At 39.1% G+C, this 19,021-nt stretch overlaps 3 protein-coding genes and 1 non-coding gene across 5 annotated transcripts; 2 read left to right on the top strand and 2 right to left on the bottom strand.

Annotated features, from left to right (window-relative positions):
- Positions 1 to 1,378: 1,378 nt before the first annotated feature.
- Positions 1,379 to 9,210, bottom strand: LOC111219661 (phospholipase B-like 1). Its single transcript, XM_022742371.1, has 10 exons — positions 8,981 to 9,210; positions 8,040 to 8,123; positions 7,749 to 7,890; positions 7,510 to 7,656; positions 6,475 to 6,619; positions 4,869 to 5,069; positions 2,981 to 3,121; positions 2,696 to 2,881; positions 2,426 to 2,532; positions 1,379 to 1,555 (listed from the first exon to the last, which is right to left on the bottom strand). Exons 1-10 carry the CDS (start codon positions 9,208 to 9,210, stop codon positions 1,379 to 1,381), a joined length of 1,560 nt encoding a protein of 519 aa, XP_022598092.1.
- An 865-nt stretch (positions 9,211 to 10,075) lies between these two features.
- Positions 10,076 to 10,148, bottom strand: trnar-ccu. Its single transcript has one exon. It is a non-coding gene; the product is annotated as a tRNA-Arg (tRNA).
- Positions 10,149 to 10,617: 469 nt separating this feature from the next.
- On the top strand, positions 10,618 to 12,416 carry cby1 (chibby family member 1, beta catenin antagonist). Of its 2 annotated transcripts, none has more exons than XM_022743218.1 (5): positions 10,618 to 10,697; positions 10,922 to 11,020; positions 11,303 to 11,408; positions 11,543 to 11,655; positions 11,946 to 12,416. In XM_022743218.1, exons 1-5 carry the CDS (start codon positions 10,692 to 10,694, stop codon positions 12,024 to 12,026), a joined length of 405 nt encoding a protein of 134 aa, XP_022598939.1. In that variant the 5' UTR covers positions 10,618 to 10,691; the 3' UTR covers positions 12,027 to 12,416. The 2 variants fall into 2 exon arrangements, with proteins under 2 accessions (XP_022598939.1, XP_022598940.1); XM_022743219.1 differs by having other exon boundaries at positions 10,626 to 10,779.
- A 712-nt stretch (positions 12,417 to 13,128) lies between these two features.
- Positions 13,129 to 18,029, top strand: LOC111220441 (28 kDa heat- and acid-stable phosphoprotein-like). Its single transcript, XM_022743530.1, has 6 exons — positions 13,129 to 13,298; positions 14,284 to 14,366; positions 14,445 to 14,519; positions 15,531 to 15,655; positions 15,849 to 16,000; positions 16,476 to 18,029. The coding sequence occupies exons 1-6, from the start codon at positions 13,286 to 13,288 to the stop codon at positions 16,508 to 16,510; spliced, it is 483 nt and encodes a 160-aa protein (XP_022599251.1). The 5' UTR covers positions 13,129 to 13,285; the 3' UTR covers positions 16,511 to 18,029.
- Positions 18,030 to 19,021: the final 992 nt, after the last annotated feature.

The raw sequence follows: 19,021 nt of genomic DNA on the forward strand, positions 1-19,021 counted from the left end.
CAATTAGTTACATGTACATGCACCATGTGAGTACAAGATAAACTGAAATGATAAAGCCTATAAAAACAGATCCTAACAGGAAACCCCCAAAATTTGGTAGATTAATAATAGTACATGTATCACTTTAAAAGCCTACGATTTCATTATATATATATATATTGCAATTTAGTGTTACATACAGTATTTAAAGGTTTAAATCTATACCATACAGGCTGAGATCTCAGCCTTTGGGTAAAACAAAGTTAAATATACATTTCACCGGGAATGGTGGAGAACCTGATTTTATACACAATCAAACGTTGTGTAAAAATGTTGTTTTTATCCTTCTATTTTATTTAAGTTGTGGGTTTTATTCTGTATTTGATCCAGATAATCTGCTCAATTTAAGTGATGAGCAGTTCTTCAGATATGTGAACTTGTTTTATTTTGAAAATAAAGTTGCACCACTTCCGGTTTAGGTCTCGTTGGCCTTGATTAACTTGATTAACACCAAAAACTGGGTCTTGTAGTTTTTGTGAAACTATTCCGAATACTTACTTCAAAAGAAAATGCGCCACTATTTATAATGCATGAAGATTTTATTGTCGTTAATATTTACATAAAATCAGTCTGAAAATGTTGCTCCACACAGAGCAAACCTGAGTAAACATTGCATAGAACTTAAAACAAAATAACAACATAAATAAATGATTATCTTAATATATAAATAAAACATTAAGGACATTTCCCTGATGGCAACCATCCAAAACTTTGTGGAGCAAACTTTTAAACAGTCTGTTGATAAATCCATAATCCTCATGTTAATTCAGTGTACACTGGCATGATACTGCCACTCTCGAATGTACACTGAAAGAGGAGAGCAGTAGTTGTCACAACAGGAACATCTAATGGCTTGTGTTCAGTACAAACAACCAATGCATGTACTAATGGATTAGTAAATAGTTTACAGTGTTTCCCTTACACTGGAGTTGTAGCAGCAGAGGTGAGGCTTATGCAATTTTTTTTTTTTGTTTTTGTGCCATACCGGGAGGTTTATATGTATCTTTGTGCACAGTAATGTGTTAGGGAAATGTCAGTCCAGCTTACATGTCAAAACACACTTTCATTGATCATTAGAAAAGTATAATATTCACAACAATTATTGACATTTATTGAACAGAAAATGTTCTAGCTAGCAACTAGCTAGCTGTCATTAATTCTTCCAATCATTCAGTCTCAACTGTCCTTTGTTCCAAAATGAACTCACACCACCACACTGTTAGTTAATTAGTGGGACATATGGATTATATATTGCCAGTATTTTAAACTGAGCCCAGTTATCACACACAGACCAGGATGTTCAGAACATTTTAGGATGGTACCTCCCATCTCTGTGCTCTCAGGGTCGGCGTAGTGAGGGCCTCATGGTGACGAAGGGAAAGTTGTAGGTGTGCGGGAGACCCCGATGAGTCGTGAGGTTGAAGGGTTGCCATGAGAACGGCCGCAGACCCCCTTGCGTCGTGGGGCCGTTTATTGCCTCTGCGACCAGCTGCAGAGCCATCTGGTAATCGGTCACCTGTAGGGAGGGAACAAGGGAGGGAGTGAGTAAGAAGTAAGTGCAGACATTTAATAAGGTTCAAATAACAGATTTATATTGTGCACATCCAGGAAGACATCTCTGTTGCCATTAATGGAGTTTGGTAATTCAAAACCTGTGCTTCACTTATAATGTTTCCCAATGTGGGTTCCATGACATTTTTTAAGATGCTGATCAAATTAAATTTGACCTTTTTCCAGGCAGAAATGAAAAGGATTCAGTGAATCCCCTCAGTTTTTTTTTTCTTTAGAGAGGAGAAGCCTCTAAGAAAACTGTCGCCTAGCAGTCTAACAAAATTATTGTGGATGGAGGATGAATCCTATCGAGTTTGGCGATCCCCTGACCTTTCCTCTAGCATCACCAGCAGGTTCATTTTTTCTCTTATAATGTGAAATATCTCAACATCTATGAGATGGATGGGCACCAAGTTTTAAACACACATGAATTGCTCCCGTTGCTCCCATCCTAATGCCTTTGGGGATCGTCTGACTTTTCTACCAGCTCCACCGTGAGGTTGACATTTGTGGTTTTGAATGAGTGAAACATTTTAGGTAGCTGGGATCGGAGAGGACCTTTGTGACAGTGGTGGTCCACAACGACAAGCCAAAAACAATAAGAAAAGGCCATATTATTCCTACATTATGATCTCACCTTAAAGCAGCTTTAGTGAATATATCAGGTATAAAGTTTACCAATATTCAAAATGTGATGTAACTTCTGTCATTAATGTTGTCTTGAATTAAATAACCAAAACCACATGAACTTGCACTAAGAAACAGAATCTTCTCACTAAAGTACGGAGCATTTCTCAAACTTGACTCTGACACTAATGTGCTCACGACCTCTGACCTTAGTGTCATAGCAACCTCCCGGGTGTGGTCTCCTTGGTCTCAGGTCGTTACGGCAACAGATGGTTTTACACGGATGGCCCTTGGAGTAGGGGTCTCTCCTGTAGTCTGCAACAGAAAACCAGTCTGACCTTTACTCATGCTGCGGTTTGAAAACAGCAACAATATCCTGAATGATTTATTATTTCTGAATATTTTCACATCTCTAAAGCCCTTCGTATTCAGGAAAGATATAAAATATGAGGAATGCAGGAGTTACTGTTCTACCTACTGTTGTATCTCATGATGTGTTTGAGGGAGTTGAGGTTAGAGACCTTGGCCTGGTCCCTGCGGAGGATTTTAGCTCGAGGACAGAGGTCATAGGAAAAGTCTACTCCGTATCTCTTCCACATCACATCGTACCCAGTCAGGTTGTAGATGTCAACATGAAACGGTATGTTGTAGGACGGCCAATAACCTGCCGAGTGTAACACACTGAAGGTGGAAGTTGTGCAGACACATTGTTACAGCCGACGTACAGCATACGGACAGATACACACAAGTGTTTGCTTCTTACCTCTGCGTAAAGCTGGAGTCTGATCAGAGTGCATCACCTTCCCAGGAATCTGCTCCACCACGGTTAGAGCTCCGTCCCTGATGCTGTGACCCAGAGAGACCCTGCTCAGGTCCACCACCATGTACTGGCTGTTATATGTACCTGAAATATAGGAAGCAACAAGCTCTGTTTCCTGCCCATGATGACCCAACAAAACTAATTTATCAGTCTGAAAAATTTAAGGCCTTTAACAAGGTAAACTGAACGTACCATAAAAGGATTTTGTTTTACCATGAACCAAAAATCACATACATTCTACTTAAGTGCTGACCATTATCCTAAGCGTGCTGTTAGTTTTTAGGTTTTGATTTCTTATTTAAAAAGCAGCCACTGGTTTCACGCTAAAACATTTAGTTTTTTTCATTTACTTGCCTTAAAACTCAGATTAGTCCGTCACAGTAAAGAAGATGTCATCTTTATTATTAACTTCCATTTCTGATCACAGGTCTGTTCTGCTCTAAAATTTGAGAGCAGGGATCGTTTCAAATCTCTCCCTGGTGGCACATTCAAGAATGCCCTGACATCCATCTGAGAACTGATGTTAGGCAGCTATTTCAGACAGAAGTGACTCAACAAAAACTGGATGGATTGCCATGTAATACACGGTGCCCAAAGGAAGAATCCTCACAACTTTACTGATCCATCAGCAAGTTAAAGTTCTCATTTATCCTGTAAAATAACCTAATGTCTACTCGATGGGTTTGTATGAAATGTTGTACAGATAATCATGATTCCTACATGATGTATCATGATTCCTTTTGTGGTTTTGAGTGGGATGTCCCAACAATGATTGGGTGGATTGCACCATCAGCCTCAGTTATACTTTGTGTTTAGTGCTACTTTGCAAACTAAACTTGACAAACTTTTCAGCATGTTAGTAATTTCACTGTGAGCATGTTAGCATGATGGCGTTATCGTTTACCCGAAAACACCACTATGCAAATAAGGTACCGCCTCACAGTGCTGTCAGAGCAGCTGCAGACTCTTTCTCTTGCTGATATAAAACCTCCTGATGTTGGCTGCTGGCAAATGACTCGCACAGGTAAAATAACATGCACAGTCCTGCATGTGCCTGAGGCATCTGGAACCAGTGGAAGAAAAACAGTTAATTTATGCTCAAGGACGCACTGACTCGCTCAGACAGTAAATCCCACACCTAACCCAATCTAAATGAAATGAAAACACAGGCAAAGGTAAAGGCTCTCACGTCAGCTGCCTGTAGGCCACCACAAGAGCAGGACGGTGAGCGTGAGAGCAGAGGCTACTGGAGGATGACAGTCTGTCAGTCTCAAGAACACTCTGTCCTGTTCTCCTCTGGCCTCCCATAGCAACATGACGTGAAAGATCAAAGCAGCTGCCCAATTAACACACACAAGTGTTGTGTAACAAGAAGGATGCTCTGTTTGAGAGTCTGCGAATGGAAATTTGTCCTGGGATTTTTTACATAGTCAAGGTTTAGTCCCACAACAAGGTAATCCTTCATGCCTTCCCGCAAGTCTCATTTCCTTATTATTTCTCTGTCCTCTCCTGCTTTTCTATTACTCAAATAAACATAATTTAATTCACTTTGAACTACTAAAGTAAAGTCTGACATCCTGCAACTGTTTTAGTATGTGTACTCCCTAGCAACCAATCCCTCTCCAGTGCAATGACACACCGATAATGAAGATGAATTGAGGTTCAAAGACAATCTTCTTCCTTAAAGGGAAAACCTTGCTAATACATGATGACATGCTTCACATTTTTGGGTCTATGTGGTTGTTTGGTTGATAGTTCTGGAGTCTGATAATAATGTTTCAGCAATAATGGACAAAAAAAAAAAAAAAAATCAATCTCGACAGGATTTCACCTGAGTTGTATCTGGAGAAAACGTGCGCCCACTCCTCTCCGCTGCGTGCCATACTGTTGGCCAGGCGGACTCTGTGCCAGGCCAGCAGGCTGTGAGGGCTGAGCTGGGAGAACAGAGAGGTATTGAAGACACCGATGGAGGTCTGAGTCATCAGCAGGCCACTCCCAAGCAGGTAGAAGTCATCCAGAGACATGAGGAAGCCTGGAGGAGGAGGAGGAGGAGGTGGAGGAGGAAGTGGTGGTCATATGAGAGGAGGAAGGCATTTTAGGACAAAGATTTAAAAGGGAATATTTGAAAAAGGAGGGGAAGGTAAACAGAGATGTGATGAAATCGTTTTTACCCGTAACTACAACCCACAGCTTTCATAACCTCAATATTTAGCAATAGTTTAGTGATATTTTTTTTTTTTTACTGCATACTTTTTCTCCACGACATTTCATAGGGAAATATTCAACTTTTTATTCCTCTACATTTCGTGACAGCTTTAGTTACTAGTTGCTTTGCTGATTAAGATCTTTCAAAACGAAAAATAACATCTTACAAAATACGGCACATTTCTGCATTAAATTACCCAACAGTATATAAAATAGTTCAAATTTGTACCACTATAATGCAGTACATTACACAAACTGTAGAATCTTATACTGATGTATCTTTGCTTTCACTTGCATTTCAATCATTTCTATTATGGGATTTAGTATCATTAATAGTAGCATGGCTCATGGCTCGTGGACTCATACTACAGCTGCTCCTGTTACTGCTACTGAAAATAAGAACACAATGCTGCTGCAGCTACTATAGAAAAAAACTATGATAAAGAGAGGAATATTTGCACCACCGTGACCTCTACTTGTGTATAAAGTTTTCTGTTGGCCCGGATCTGCTGTGTATGCTAAATGTTTGTCAATGTCAGACAGAAAGCAGCTTAGGAAGGCTGCAGGGGTCACACACCACCTCCACTGGCAGCAGTGTAACTCATCTCTTCTTTTTAATATAGTGAAATGATATCCTTGGCCTCCCGGCCTCTAAAAATAGAGCTTTAAAACCACTTGTGTTCTGATAGCAATGGAGCCTGTAAGAGGATTTTTATGGCCTGGACCACTTGGAAAATCTTTGCCCGCAAAATTACTCAGCGTCCTCTCACTTGACAGTGAGGGAATCCATTTCATCGTGGCTCTGTTTGGGTGTACGCACACTGTGGTAGATGTTTCCTTGTCACTGACTAAGCCGTGTGCTTAGCAGAAGAATTACGTTCTGTAGAAAATGTCCATTGAGGATTTGGGTTAAGTCCTTGATGTCGGTGTTTGTATTTTCCAAGATGAAAATAAAACTGTGTGGATTAAGGACAAGCCGTTCACCTCAGCTCAGCGCTTTTACAAGAAAGTCGTGCTTCACTGTGCTGCAGGTTCACAAACTTGCACTGCTCAAAATTTAGGTCATGTACTCAGAGAACACTATTTCAACTACAAGCTGCAAATCCCACTTTACTTCTTTTAGGAGAAAGTGTACAGAGTCGTGTGCAGCTCATATGTTTGTGTGCATGTGTGTGTGTGTGCATGTGTGTATGTGTGTGTGTGTGCATGTGTGTGTATGTGTGTGTGTGTACCAGGGTAGCTGCTGAACGACATCTTTCCAGTGGCGGTGTGTGTGTCAAACACCCTGAAGTCCCAGTGTTTATAGATGCGCATGGTGGCTGCATAAGTGTACCAGCTAGAGTGGCCAAACAGCAGGTTCTCAAAGCCTGGCAGCACCTGAGACACAGAGAAACAAGAGAATGTATTGAAGCATGTATGTTTTTTTTAAGTAGAAGAATTACCCTGGAAATATAATAACAATTGACCTAAATGTAAAAAATTTGTTTTGCCTAAATACTTTGGTTTATGACCAAATACCTGTAGAACTCAATATAATCTCATCAACCTCAGCTGTAAACTTGTGTTTAGTGCTAATCTGAAAGTATTAGCATGCTAAACCACACACAACTTTAAACATGAGCATGTTAGCATTGTTATTGTCATAGCATGTTGCCAAGCGAGCATATGCATTTAGCTCAGACAGCCAGCTAGCATGGTGACAGACTCTCTGTTGTGTTGGTAATTATCCAAATTTTTTCCACTTTTAAGCAAACTGACTGGATTTAAATTAGGTTACCATAGTTACATGAAATGTACCCTGCCCCATTATTGAAGGTTTTGATCTCCTTCGTTTCTCAACAGACGCAGCTGAAACCTGCTTTTGATTATCTCTCTCATTAAATGTGGCAACTTTAGTAATAACCTTCAAATTGTAGGAAACATTTTGTGTAAATTAGAGGCAACTTAAGTGAATTAATTAACAGAAATAACAGCGGCATTGAGGTTCCTGTAATTAAACCAGATAATAAGAAATAAAATGGCATTAATTACAACATAATGATGCAGGATTTCTGATCGCACTCTGTCCTCCATTTGCACTTTGTTTTTGTTCCCTGAATAGCTGTAGGTGGAAGAGAAAATATCCCCCTCCTAATGGCCTCTTAGACTCATTGACACACTTTACAAGAGGAAACCCATACACAAGGCTCACAATTAAAGCAATTAAGCCTACGCTGAGGTTTCCCAAGTGCTACCTCACAGCTTGAGCCAAATGAGCTTGGCTTAACCTTTATGAGAGCAGTGCAGTGGCCCATTCCTGGCATCCTGAAAGTGCCGGTCCCTGTGGAGAAGTTGGAGCGAGGTGTCAGGGCTGGGACGAGGTCCAGGAGGTCACCGACGCCGTTCAGAAACTGGACTGCAAACGCTGACAGAGGCTGGGCAGGGAGGGGAGAAGAAAGTGGCAGCGATGAATGAAATGATACTGTGACAACTCTTTCACCCACTTCTCCAACACACACTCACACACCTCTCTGTGTTTGCTTTTGGCCCACTGTGCAGCTCCGGCGTGGAGTCCGTCCAGCTGGGCCAGGATCAGTCCCAGATGCTTCCACAGGGGGTCGCTGTTTCTCCTCAGTTTCACCTGCTCCTTGGCCCACTGGTCCTGTTTGCTGCCGATCAATGAGAGAATTGAAAGGCACACTTTCTGCATTTGGTTGCTTCTCATATCTGCTGCATGATTTTTTGTTATGCATCTAAAATCAAAATTATAACAATCACCATTTTTACATTTTGCATTTGACAGATAATAAGATTGTACCTCAAAAACTTTTTCAGGGGATTCAAAACCTTCTGATCCTTTATCAGCTGAGGGTACATGTTGGAGTAGTGATTAAACATCTGTCTGCAATGGAGAAAGAAATAAGAAGAGTGGGGATTTTCATTTCCATGACACTAAAAAAACACAATCCAAAGGTTAAAGCTAAAATTACAATATACCTTGTCAAAATTGTAATCAGAAATGCAATTTAATTTAACAACCCCACCCATATTTCAGGTTTATATCCAAATTAAAATTTGTCTTTTATTTCTCATTTTATAAATACTACCACAATCTTAAAGATCTTTTCAGTTAATGCTCCTCTCATTCTTTCTCAAGTGAATGAATTTAGAAAACATCATCATCTATTTTGACAAAGTGAAAACAGGATTTTAGATTTTTTTGCAAATGTATTAGAAACTAAAAACTGAAATATCACATTGACATAAGTATTCAGACCTTTTGCTGTGACACTTGAAATTTAGCTCAGGTCCCTTCCATTTCTCTTGATCATCTTTAAGATGTTTCTACACCTTGACTGGAGTCCACCTGTAGTAAATTCAGCTGTTTGGACATGGTTTGGAAACGCGCACACCTGTCTATACAAGGTCTCACAGCATATCAGAGCCAAAAAACCAAGCCATGAGGTGACCACAGCGGGTTCCATAGTTCTCTAATGGAAGACGTCTGGAGCAACCAGTACTTTACATTGCTGTATTGGTGCTTTTACTCAAGCAAAGGATCTGAATACTTCTTCCATCACTGCTAATGACATTAATGATGCCTTTAATATAGGCTATATTCAAGTATCCCGGTAAGCCACAAAATTAGGCAGCATGCACAATACCAAGACACTGAAACTGAAGCAGCAAAACAGAATTCAGATTACATAGACATAACATTATTAGTCTATAATCAACAACCTGAGTTGGGCTACTCACCCAGCAGTGAGGTAACCTTCCAGGTACCCAGCCAGGAAGAAGGTGGTCTCGTCTTCCTGTGAGATTCCCCCATAACCTGCGCAGATTTCCAAGACACCCCATCCAGAGAGGAGCAGAGAATCGTTGAAGTAACCGTAGGCTCCCCCATCTGTCTCCATCACCTCCTCCTTCAGGATCACACTCTTCTGGGCAGCATCCCAGTACACAGTGGCCTCTTGGAGCTCTACCATTGCAGGAAGATGCACAGGGTTATGGGGCTGAGGTTGGATAACACTCATTACGTAAGATAATGTCATGACACCAATAGAAAGAACTATAAGGAAGACACAGCTTTTGCTTGACTGGTTTCTGTCATTAGACAAATTAATATTAATCTTTATAGACTAGCATGGGGGCTTGTTGCTTAGACACACAGGTATAATTTAGTTACTATTTGAAACTAAACATGGCTTATTGGATGGGTATGTTTGCATATACAAGTAAACTAATAAGTAAACATAAGACAACACAAAACCATTTTAAAAAAAGAGTAGTAATTGCTTAAACATGTATATTAATATGGAATATTGAGGTAGGCCTATATATTCTAATCATTCTAATCATGGACATATAGAATAAACAAAATTAGCATTATTTAAAACCTAACGTATAACTAGGTGCCATGAACTGTAGCCTATCTGTCCGCCATACGCAATTTTCATTTAAACGAAGAGAATTTATTTTTCAACAGTGGGTTTAACTGAATTATACTGGATTCAAAATTAGTTTCCGTCATGTATGGACACACCACGCCAATGATACTCACGGTAAGTTTGCACTGATGCAGCCAGAGTGCTCAGCAGTACGCACAGTGTTAGGCTTTGCTTCTCCATGTCAGCTGATATTCCCCTGCGAGTCTGTCTTTCATGTATTTCAGCAAATAATTGTTATTATGGTTAGTTCTGTTGAGAGCGACGGTGAAGAAGTGCGACTTCGCAGAAGCCGATTAAACGCTGTCTTTCGTTTGGCGTTAATGTTGATTGAAACATCTGTTAGTCAATCAATCATTATTATAATCCGTGAAACAGTTTCCTTTTTCTCCAACGTAAAAACGACCACCCCAGATGGGACTCGAACCCACAATCCCTGGCTTAGGAGGCCAGTGCCTTATCCATTAGGCCACTGGGGCGCTGTATCAAGGGGGCGGGGTCATTTCACTTTATATCCGGAATATGGGGCTCTTCACGACCTCTTTTGAGTTGGATAGTTTGCATTTTTATCATCATATGATCGTTTTTTAAAAAACGAGGCTTCTAAAGTAACCACTTTTTTTTAAATTAATCTATCTGAATTAGCAGTAAAGGCATTATAATATAATGGAAAGACCGGAGGAAGCGATCACCATGGTGATGCGTTTACGTTTCATGGATGGTACCATTTTCTCTTCCGCATCGGGGTGTTTATGTTAGCCTCATGGGACTTTGAGTATTAAAACGTGCTATTATCGCCCTAAACAGAGTATTCGAGCTCTGGGTTGAAATATATATTTCTTTTACTTGACGTGGTTGTAAAATTCTATCAAATTGCTTCATAGTAAAGCCATGCAATATTTAGAGAGTTGTCTATTTTAGACGAATGGCAACTTTCGCACTTGCGCAGTCGCAAGCATGGTTTTGTTTGGAGAGAAAAAAAACTTCTGCCACCACGTTAAGAATTTAAGTAAATAGTCTGTATGGAGGTAAATATATTGACTATATATTTTCAGTGACACAACTACTAACCGACCTGTGAGACAATCGACAGTTTCACTTAAATGTCAGGTATGAGTAGCGCTCACAGCTAGCGAGTGTTAGCCACCTAGCATTAGCTCGGTAATGTACCATTAGCAACGATAAACACACCCTGTGGTTACGTGGTACTGGTATCTAAAACATACTAATTGGTGAACCATCTCTTATACAGGACCTTAAAAAGTCACTAAAGATGCCGCTTTTTGGAAACACATTCAGTCCGAAGAAGACTCCACCTCGCAAATCTGCATCCCTGTCCAGCCTTCATACGGTGAGTTCACAGAATTTACTGTTCTTTGGCATCATCGGTATCAATAAACTGAACGTACTAAAGACGCTGTTTTAATGAGAAGCACTGATGAGTAAGTTCAAATTCAAATCTACATTCATTAATAAGAAAATATACCCAGAGGATAAACAAAGGCAAATGAACTGAAGGACGTGTTTTGAGAGAACTGAGATATAGATTGTTTAGCTTTACATTGTCAGCTGTTGTTCATTTATGTTTGCACGCAGACTTATTTGTTGTGTTTTGCCTTGTCATCTCTTTTAGTTGGATCGCTCAACAAGAGAAATAGAGCTGGGCCTTGAATATGGACCTCCTGTGATGAACATTGGAGGTCAGAGCTGGAAATTTGAAGAGGGACAGTGGATAACAGGTGATAACTTGATGATAACACTCACTGACTACAGACTCGTGTAGTTGTAAGTGTTGCCATATGTGCTAGATCATTGTCTGTCTCTGGATGGCCAACATTGTATTTAATCATTTTATTCTGTTCGTTAAAAACAGAATCTGGTGGGAATGCATCTGGTAGGGAATTGCAGCGACTTAAGAAAAAAAATGTGCAACTAGAGGAGGAAAACAACCTCCTGAAACTAAAGATTGAAATCCTTTTGGACATGGTGAGTGCTGAGCAGCTTTAATTATGCTTTTACATTACACCAATGTAGTGACTTGGGATAAAGTTTGTTTACTTGTTTGAGAGGGCTAATACATATTACCACACTCTGGCTGTATGACCATGCTTACAACATAGTTTTAGCACAGGTCCAACACTGTTTGGCTTTCGTATAAAAAGTTTGATTATAATTAATTATTTCAATTATACATTTGAATACCAATTCAACGGCTGATGTTGGTTGGTGTCTCACCAAAGCTGTTGAATAACTGATATCTAATCTTTCCCTTCTAGTTGACAGAGACGACAGTAGAGTACCACCTGATGGAGAAAGAAGTGGAAGATATAAAGACTCAACATCGAAGGAAGAAATGACAGATCGGATCTAATGCCTCCATCAAAGGAAATGTTCTTGAAGTGAATTTATCTCTTTTTGTATTCTGTATTCAGAGACAGTTTGAAGTTTGTTGGTGTGTAAAAGAAAAGTTGGTTTGTTTTGTCTTTTTGTTTTTTTGCTTGAAGGTCTCTGCCCTGCTTGTATTCATTTTAAAAGCAGGTACTGTTGAATCAGATTTAGTGACTACTTTTATTTATTTGTTCTGTCCTGCATTTGTTTAATTAGATCTCCATAAACCTGAAACAAGTGAAACATCACGTTTTGTCAATACACAGCATATTTTCTATGACTTTTACATTTGTATGGCAAGTATGGTCTGACATTTCTTTTTAAGACTTTTTGTATTAAGACTGAAAATAAAATCCATCATGGGAAAGCAGCAGTTTTTCTTGTTTGATCATTAATCATTTTTATCTGCTCTTATTGGATTAATACCTTTTGAATTGTAATGCCTTAATCAACCTTATCATACATAACAAATTAATAGTTGACAGATATATATACAATTGTGAATACAACCAAACTACCAAAAACAAAGAGAACAGAATAGTACTTTGATAACTATTTTAGCTTTTCAACCAGCTCTTCACAGTATCTGAGCAGTAATGCTGCTTATTAAATAATCCTAGCAGTTTAATTTTTATTCTTGACCTTGGGAAGAAAAAAGATCTCATATGAGATCAGGATTGTATAATGTGTGTACTTAGCAAAAATATTCTACCAGCCAGGATTGAAAAGCTTGTGTTTTTACCTTCTGTTACATCACTAATATTTCTATTACACAGTCCAATTAATATCAATATTATGACGTAATGCTCTATTTCTACCACTTGTGAAATGTAGTTTGGAATTTAAATATTTTTGTGAGACTATACCCCTCCCTTCCCCCGAAAACAGGAGGTAGAATCGCCATGATACAATCGAATCAATTAAGTATACCTGTCAATGAGAGGTACAGCCTTTATGAACTAGTTTTGCACTCTTTAGCTAATTGGTGGATCAACATGTCAGTCAAATGCTGCCGTGTAGCGATTGGTTGAATGGTCCTAGCTACGCATGCGCAAACTGTCGCAACTGAATGCAGTCGTTCGACGTTTGCTCTGCCGGTAGCGGGAGGCACGAAGTAGTTTCTAGCCTTTTCTTCTAGCTGTTTAAACCGACGATTTTACCTGTACAACTGTCAGATTGTTCAGCCCTATAGTAGCGGACTTCATCTGTATAATCTTCACTTTTAATAATGCCTCGAGGCGGTAAGCACTGTTATCATATTTAACGTCTCATGCTAAATTTTAGCAAGCTAATTCTAGCTAGCCAATTGCTAGCTAAAGTAGTGTGAATTCCTGTTGAACTCTCACATGCTTAGCTTCTAGCATGCTAACCGGTTAGCAGAGTGTAATTTACGGGTATGAGCGATTCCGGGAAGTCACAGCAAACGTACCAGTCGTTAATTAATGTCGTCACATGAACACAGTTAACAGCTTGTTTGTAATTTCAACATAGATAGCGGTTTGAATGATTAGAATTTTGGTAAGTTGTACTTAACAGCCAGTACCATGTGCACACGAGACCGCTTCGGCTTACTTTAACATGTATAATAATATTTACATCAATTCCTGGCAGTTCGCGGTTGTCACTATCGCCAGATACTTTAACAAGTACTTTGTTAAAGTATCCACTAGCTATCTATCTGGCTAATTTTTGTTTATATGTCCATATCTAACGCTCAGTAGACATAACATTTGCCGGTGAAGGGAGCTGGCCCTCGGTGAACGTCATGTGTGACTCATCTCCCACCACACACAGTCTCTGCGTATTTTCACACTAATATCGTGAGATCTTGTTTGTTGATTTGTAGATACACTTACCTGAACTGTGCTGCGATCTGTTTCTGACCAGATCTGTGCCCATATTCAGGGACTGGACACAGACCTGTTCCATTTAATGCCATTTAATAATACATCACCACAAACTGTGACCTCAAATGATCAGTGTTTAGTTCAGGCTTGCCAATACAGACAAAAACTATATTATGGTAATATTTTTTCAAGGGCTGCTGTATTGAATCATATTGTATTGTACAGGTGTTACTGTTTTTGTCTCCACCCCCAGCTTGCAATTTAGCATTAACATAAATGTGTCCCCAGTTTTCTTAAAGATTTAAGTAAACTCTGTAGTGTGCTTTACATTTGGATGCTGTCTATATGCCAGTAACAACTCTACTCAACTATGTTGCAGGGAAAAAGGGCCATAAGGGCCGAGGAAAGCAGTTCAGCAACCCTGAGGAGATTGACCGACAGATGAGGGTGCAGAGAGAGATGGTGAGTTAAATACCTTTTGTGGTAGAATGGCGTTGCTGAAAAGTCAGGTCAGGTGTGACCTTATGTGTATGTCCACAGGAAGAAAATGCTGGTGCAGAAAAAGAGAGCTCTGCAGAGTCTGAAGAAGAGAGCAGCAGTGACGAGGAGTCTGAGGTGAGTGATGTTACTGACTTAGTAAAACTGCGTGATTTGCTTATTGGCTGTGGGTGAAAATTTCCTCTATGTAATAACTCAGGCATGAAATTGAAGTTTTCTTAGTGTAGCTTTGAATTGAATCTTTAGTGCTCTGGTGATGTATGAACTACCCTGTGATGTAGATTGGTAATTTACTACTCTTTGTATCTGCTTTCCCTCCAGCTGCTTCTATCATTCTGTCAACAATTCTGTCTTAAATTTCTTCTGAAAATCAACAGAAAATGAAGCTCTCTGCATGTTTGAGCAGAAACATTGTAGAAAGTTCCAGTCAAGCAAATGCCAGAGCACAGGGAGAACAAGTCTGTCAGGTCCCAAACCCAATTGTTAAAATTTCAAAATGGTCAACAAAGGTTTTGTATTTTAGATGTTTCTGGTGACAGATATGCAAAGATACATTCTGACTCTGATCTGGAGGTCACTGTTGACCTTCTATCATGTAGTTCTCTCTTTGTGATTGTTGAATCTTTCTTAGTCTAGAAAGAAGTTCTTGCTCTTTGCCACTGAAGGACTAAGACCACACCTAATACATACTGTAAAGTTTGGCCTTGCTAAAATGGATTTACCTCTTAAAAGCCATTGTAGCCGATGTTGCTGGTTTGCTGTTTTAGAGGATCACCAACCTGGGTATAAGACATGAATTATCCATTTTACCAGTCTGCATGGTTGCTAGCAGCTCACACCCTGTGTCTGTGCTCTATAACTGCATGTGATGACATTGCTTCCTGCAGTTGTGTGTGTCCTCTGTGAAAGGAGAACTCGGCTGGTAGTGTAAAAGGAGTCAGTAACCTTTGTTAGCAGCAGTTTACCTGCATGTACCTGCTAATTTTGGTGTAAAAAGGGTATAACATCACAATAGCAGGCGGGCAATGAACTCACAAGGATCCGCATTTATTTAACAGCTCTGTGTTGGTAGCTAGAGTCATCTTCCTGTTTCATTGAGATTATAAAGGTGTTTCTTTTTGCTCACAGTCCAGGAGGAGGAGTGGAGTGGAGGGGCTTATAGAAATTGAGAATCCAAACCGTGTGTCTCAGAAGAGCAAGAAGGTGGCTGAAGTAGACGTCACTGCTCCCAGAGAACTGACTCGCAGAGAGAGGTAAGTGTTGCTCAGTCACTCAAAAGACCATATTTGGATTTGTTATTTTGTTTTGCTAAGATTCTGAAATTGTACAATGTCTCTTAACCTTGGTTTGTTGCATCAGGTTTTTATTTTGTTGTACTGCAAAATTATTAGTATTACTTTACCTTATGTGAATTCTCTTCTATTCTCTTCTCATCTATTCTCTCAGAGAGGAGATAGAGAAGCAGAAATCAAAGGAGCGCTACATGAAGCTCCATCTTGAGGGAAAGACTGAGCAGGCCAGGGCTGACCTAGCCAGACTGGCCATCATCAAGAAACAGAGGGAGGAAGCTGCCAAGAAGAGAGATGAACTCAGGAAAGGTGAGAAAACACAACAATGAACACAGACCTATTCTGTAAATTTTAAACAATATATACGAGGGCTGGAAATTATGAATCCCATTGCAGATTTTAATTTTTTCGTTCAGTCATCTACAAAACCTCAAGCTTTTATAGGTGCTGTTCGTAAGGCTAATACTTCAGCAAACATCCACATCAACAGAGTTATTGCAATGTGTTTGTTAAGCTACTTATTGTGACATGATGATTCAGTATACTCACTGTAGCTTGAGGATTTATTGGTTAATGTGTTTGTACTTGTACCGAACACCTCTGTCCTGACATGGAGGTAGAAAATACAATGTGTTTTAGCGGCTTATTTGTACTCTCCTCATAAATAGAATTTACAACAGCAGACTTAAGGACTCCAAGTGTTTGGAGCAGTTTTATGGATTTTACTATTTTTGAAATGAAAAACTTTACACACTTGTTTATGTTGCTTCTTATTTTTTATCAGAAAAAGAAGCAGAAGAAGCCAAAGCAAAGCGCTAGTCCTTCATCTGAAAGCTTCATCATGCACTTCAATCTCAGAGGGATGGAGAGAGAAGGAGATCTGGATGAGAAGAACGGGGAGGGGACCAATACAAGTGGTGTCAGATCAGGGGTGCTCCTGAACTCCTGTCCCTCATTTCAAATCAGAGGGGCGTGGGTCTTCCATCACAGTGTGATCAGGGCAGGGAAAACGGGTGGAGCAAAGCAGGATGAAGAGGAATGCAACATTTGGGATGCCTCTAGTTTTCTTTTTAAAATTTCTTGAAGTTTCAATAGGAGGCAATTTCAGGTTTTCCAAGTGCTTCACTGCCTCTTTATTCTTCCCCACCCACCAGGGTTTTAATTCTAAAGCTGCTGAAGTTATTTCCATTCCTTTTTGATTCATACATTTTTACAAGGTTACATAATCCAAGTTTACTTCATGACTGGACAGATATTACAGTGAGCGTGCATGAGGATTTCTTTGGTGCTTTACTTTTCCCTCCATCTCACCTGTTTTGTAAGAAGGCAAATCAGTGAAAGATGGAGGAAAGAACACTATTCAGAGGATAAACTGATATATAAGAAATATACTATGTAGTTAAGTATTTTGTTTTGGATCAAAAATGGCATGCTGCATCTCAGTGGATATGTTTTCATGATGCAATAGTCTAATTTTCATCAAAACATGACCCAAATTATTCTGCTTTCCCCACCAATGTTATCTTTGTCCCAGTGTTGGTTTTGCCTTGTTTTGAGCCACTTCTTCATTTGGCAATTTACAGAGTTGGTAAATTAGTTTTCATATCAAATACCACGTTTAGAAAGTAGTAAATATTTAGTTTCTTTTGCTGTCTCCTGGATCTTTCCCAAATTTACATTTTACTTCATTGGATCTTCTTATTGCTGTCAGTTCAAAAGTGTTTCAAAATGTGTTTTGTAATCCTTTGCCCAAAGCACCAGGAATTTTACTTGAATTGCCTATAATTAGCAGTTTTTAAGTTGTTAAACATCAGTGCTGGAAAGCATTGTCTCAAACTGCCTCAGTGACTGTGGCCTTGCCCTGTTTCTGATGGGATCCTCTGTGGTTCTTTAGGAAGGATTGCATCTTCTGTTGCCTTTTCGGAGTTTACACAAGACCAGTTCACGGTCTTTGTCCTGTAATTAAAGCACTGCAAAGAGCCTACACTGAGTTAGTTTGTTAAGTATTCTACATCAGTCTCCAAAATGATCACAGACAGCTCAACGCCTCTCTGACAGTGAAACTTCATAAACTTCACAAAGACAGGATTTACTGCAGGGCATTTGTCTTGTTTAGACTGCACAGGTGTACATAATAAACTGGTAACTCGGTATGTGGTGGATTTGGAAATATCTTGATCAGGAAAAACCGTATTCCCTATAATATGGAAGTAGCTTAAAGAACAACAGTTGAAACCACAATGTGTGAGAAATGTAGCCGCAGCATAAAAATGAATTCCACCGGTTTTCCATCATGTATTTGAAGTCATTTTTAAAAATAAATTCATTGATAGATAAATGACTATATTGTGTTTCTGTTATGTAACTGTTACTCATTAGACTCATGACACATTGATTTTACTTATTTGAAACACTCAAAGGGTATCCTACTCTTGTTAGTCCTGTGCATTTTGCTAATGTCACCACTAGACTGCAGCATTTGACCGGCACCAACCTCCACCTGGGCAGCACCTAATCTCAGAAGGATGTTCAGCAATACAAAGCATTGGAAGCTGGATGCTATTGTTCCTCCACATGAGAATCTATACAGAAGGTCAGACTAATTCATTAAGTCAAAACTTGTGACTAGATGTCAAGTTGTGTTCTCGTAAATTCACAGCACTGCTCACTAACGTGTTGCAGGGTTGAGAGTGTAATGGCAGTTACGGTATGTAGCTGAGCTCCCGTCATCACGTTACAGATATTTAACTGTAATACAAACAAGAACTAAAGAAACTGATCTAGAACCATGAAATTGTTAAATAATCCAATACAAAAAACTTTTTTTTTTTTTTTTAAATCATTTCATCATGCTTACCTCACAACAAAAGACTTTTTATATTTAATTGCAGACTTTTTTTTTTATTTCATACATACTTTTTCTGTAATCTGTTTTTATTTCACAAAGCCATTTTTCCAAATATCTTTAAATTTCATAATTTGTTTTATCACAAAATCTTTATCTGCTGATAAAGACGAACAGAAGAGCCGTTTATGTAATTGACCCTTGCACAACTGGCTCTGTCACGTCTGTCCACATATGAGACAAAGACTGAAATAAAAATAGACTGAAAAAAAACAAAAAAAAACAAATAATTGCATACAAAAATGCATTTCAGTGCGAAATTACTGTGATTAATATTGGATTATTTCACAATTTGTATGGTTATATGACGTGTGTATTTCATGTTTGTGTATAGACATGAATAAATACAGGTAAACAATATGAATAAGTAATACAGGTATTTATTCATATATCTGAGGAACCATTTTTATTATCACTATTTAGAC

Source organism: Seriola dumerili, unplaced genomic scaffold (genome assembly GCF_002260705.1).
Source record: "Seriola dumerili isolate Sdu_G_001 unplaced genomic scaffold, Sdu_1.0 BDQW01000068.1, whole genome shotgun sequence".
NCBI classification, from domain to species: domain Eukaryota; kingdom Metazoa; phylum Chordata; class Actinopteri; order Carangiformes; family Carangidae; genus Seriola; species Seriola dumerili.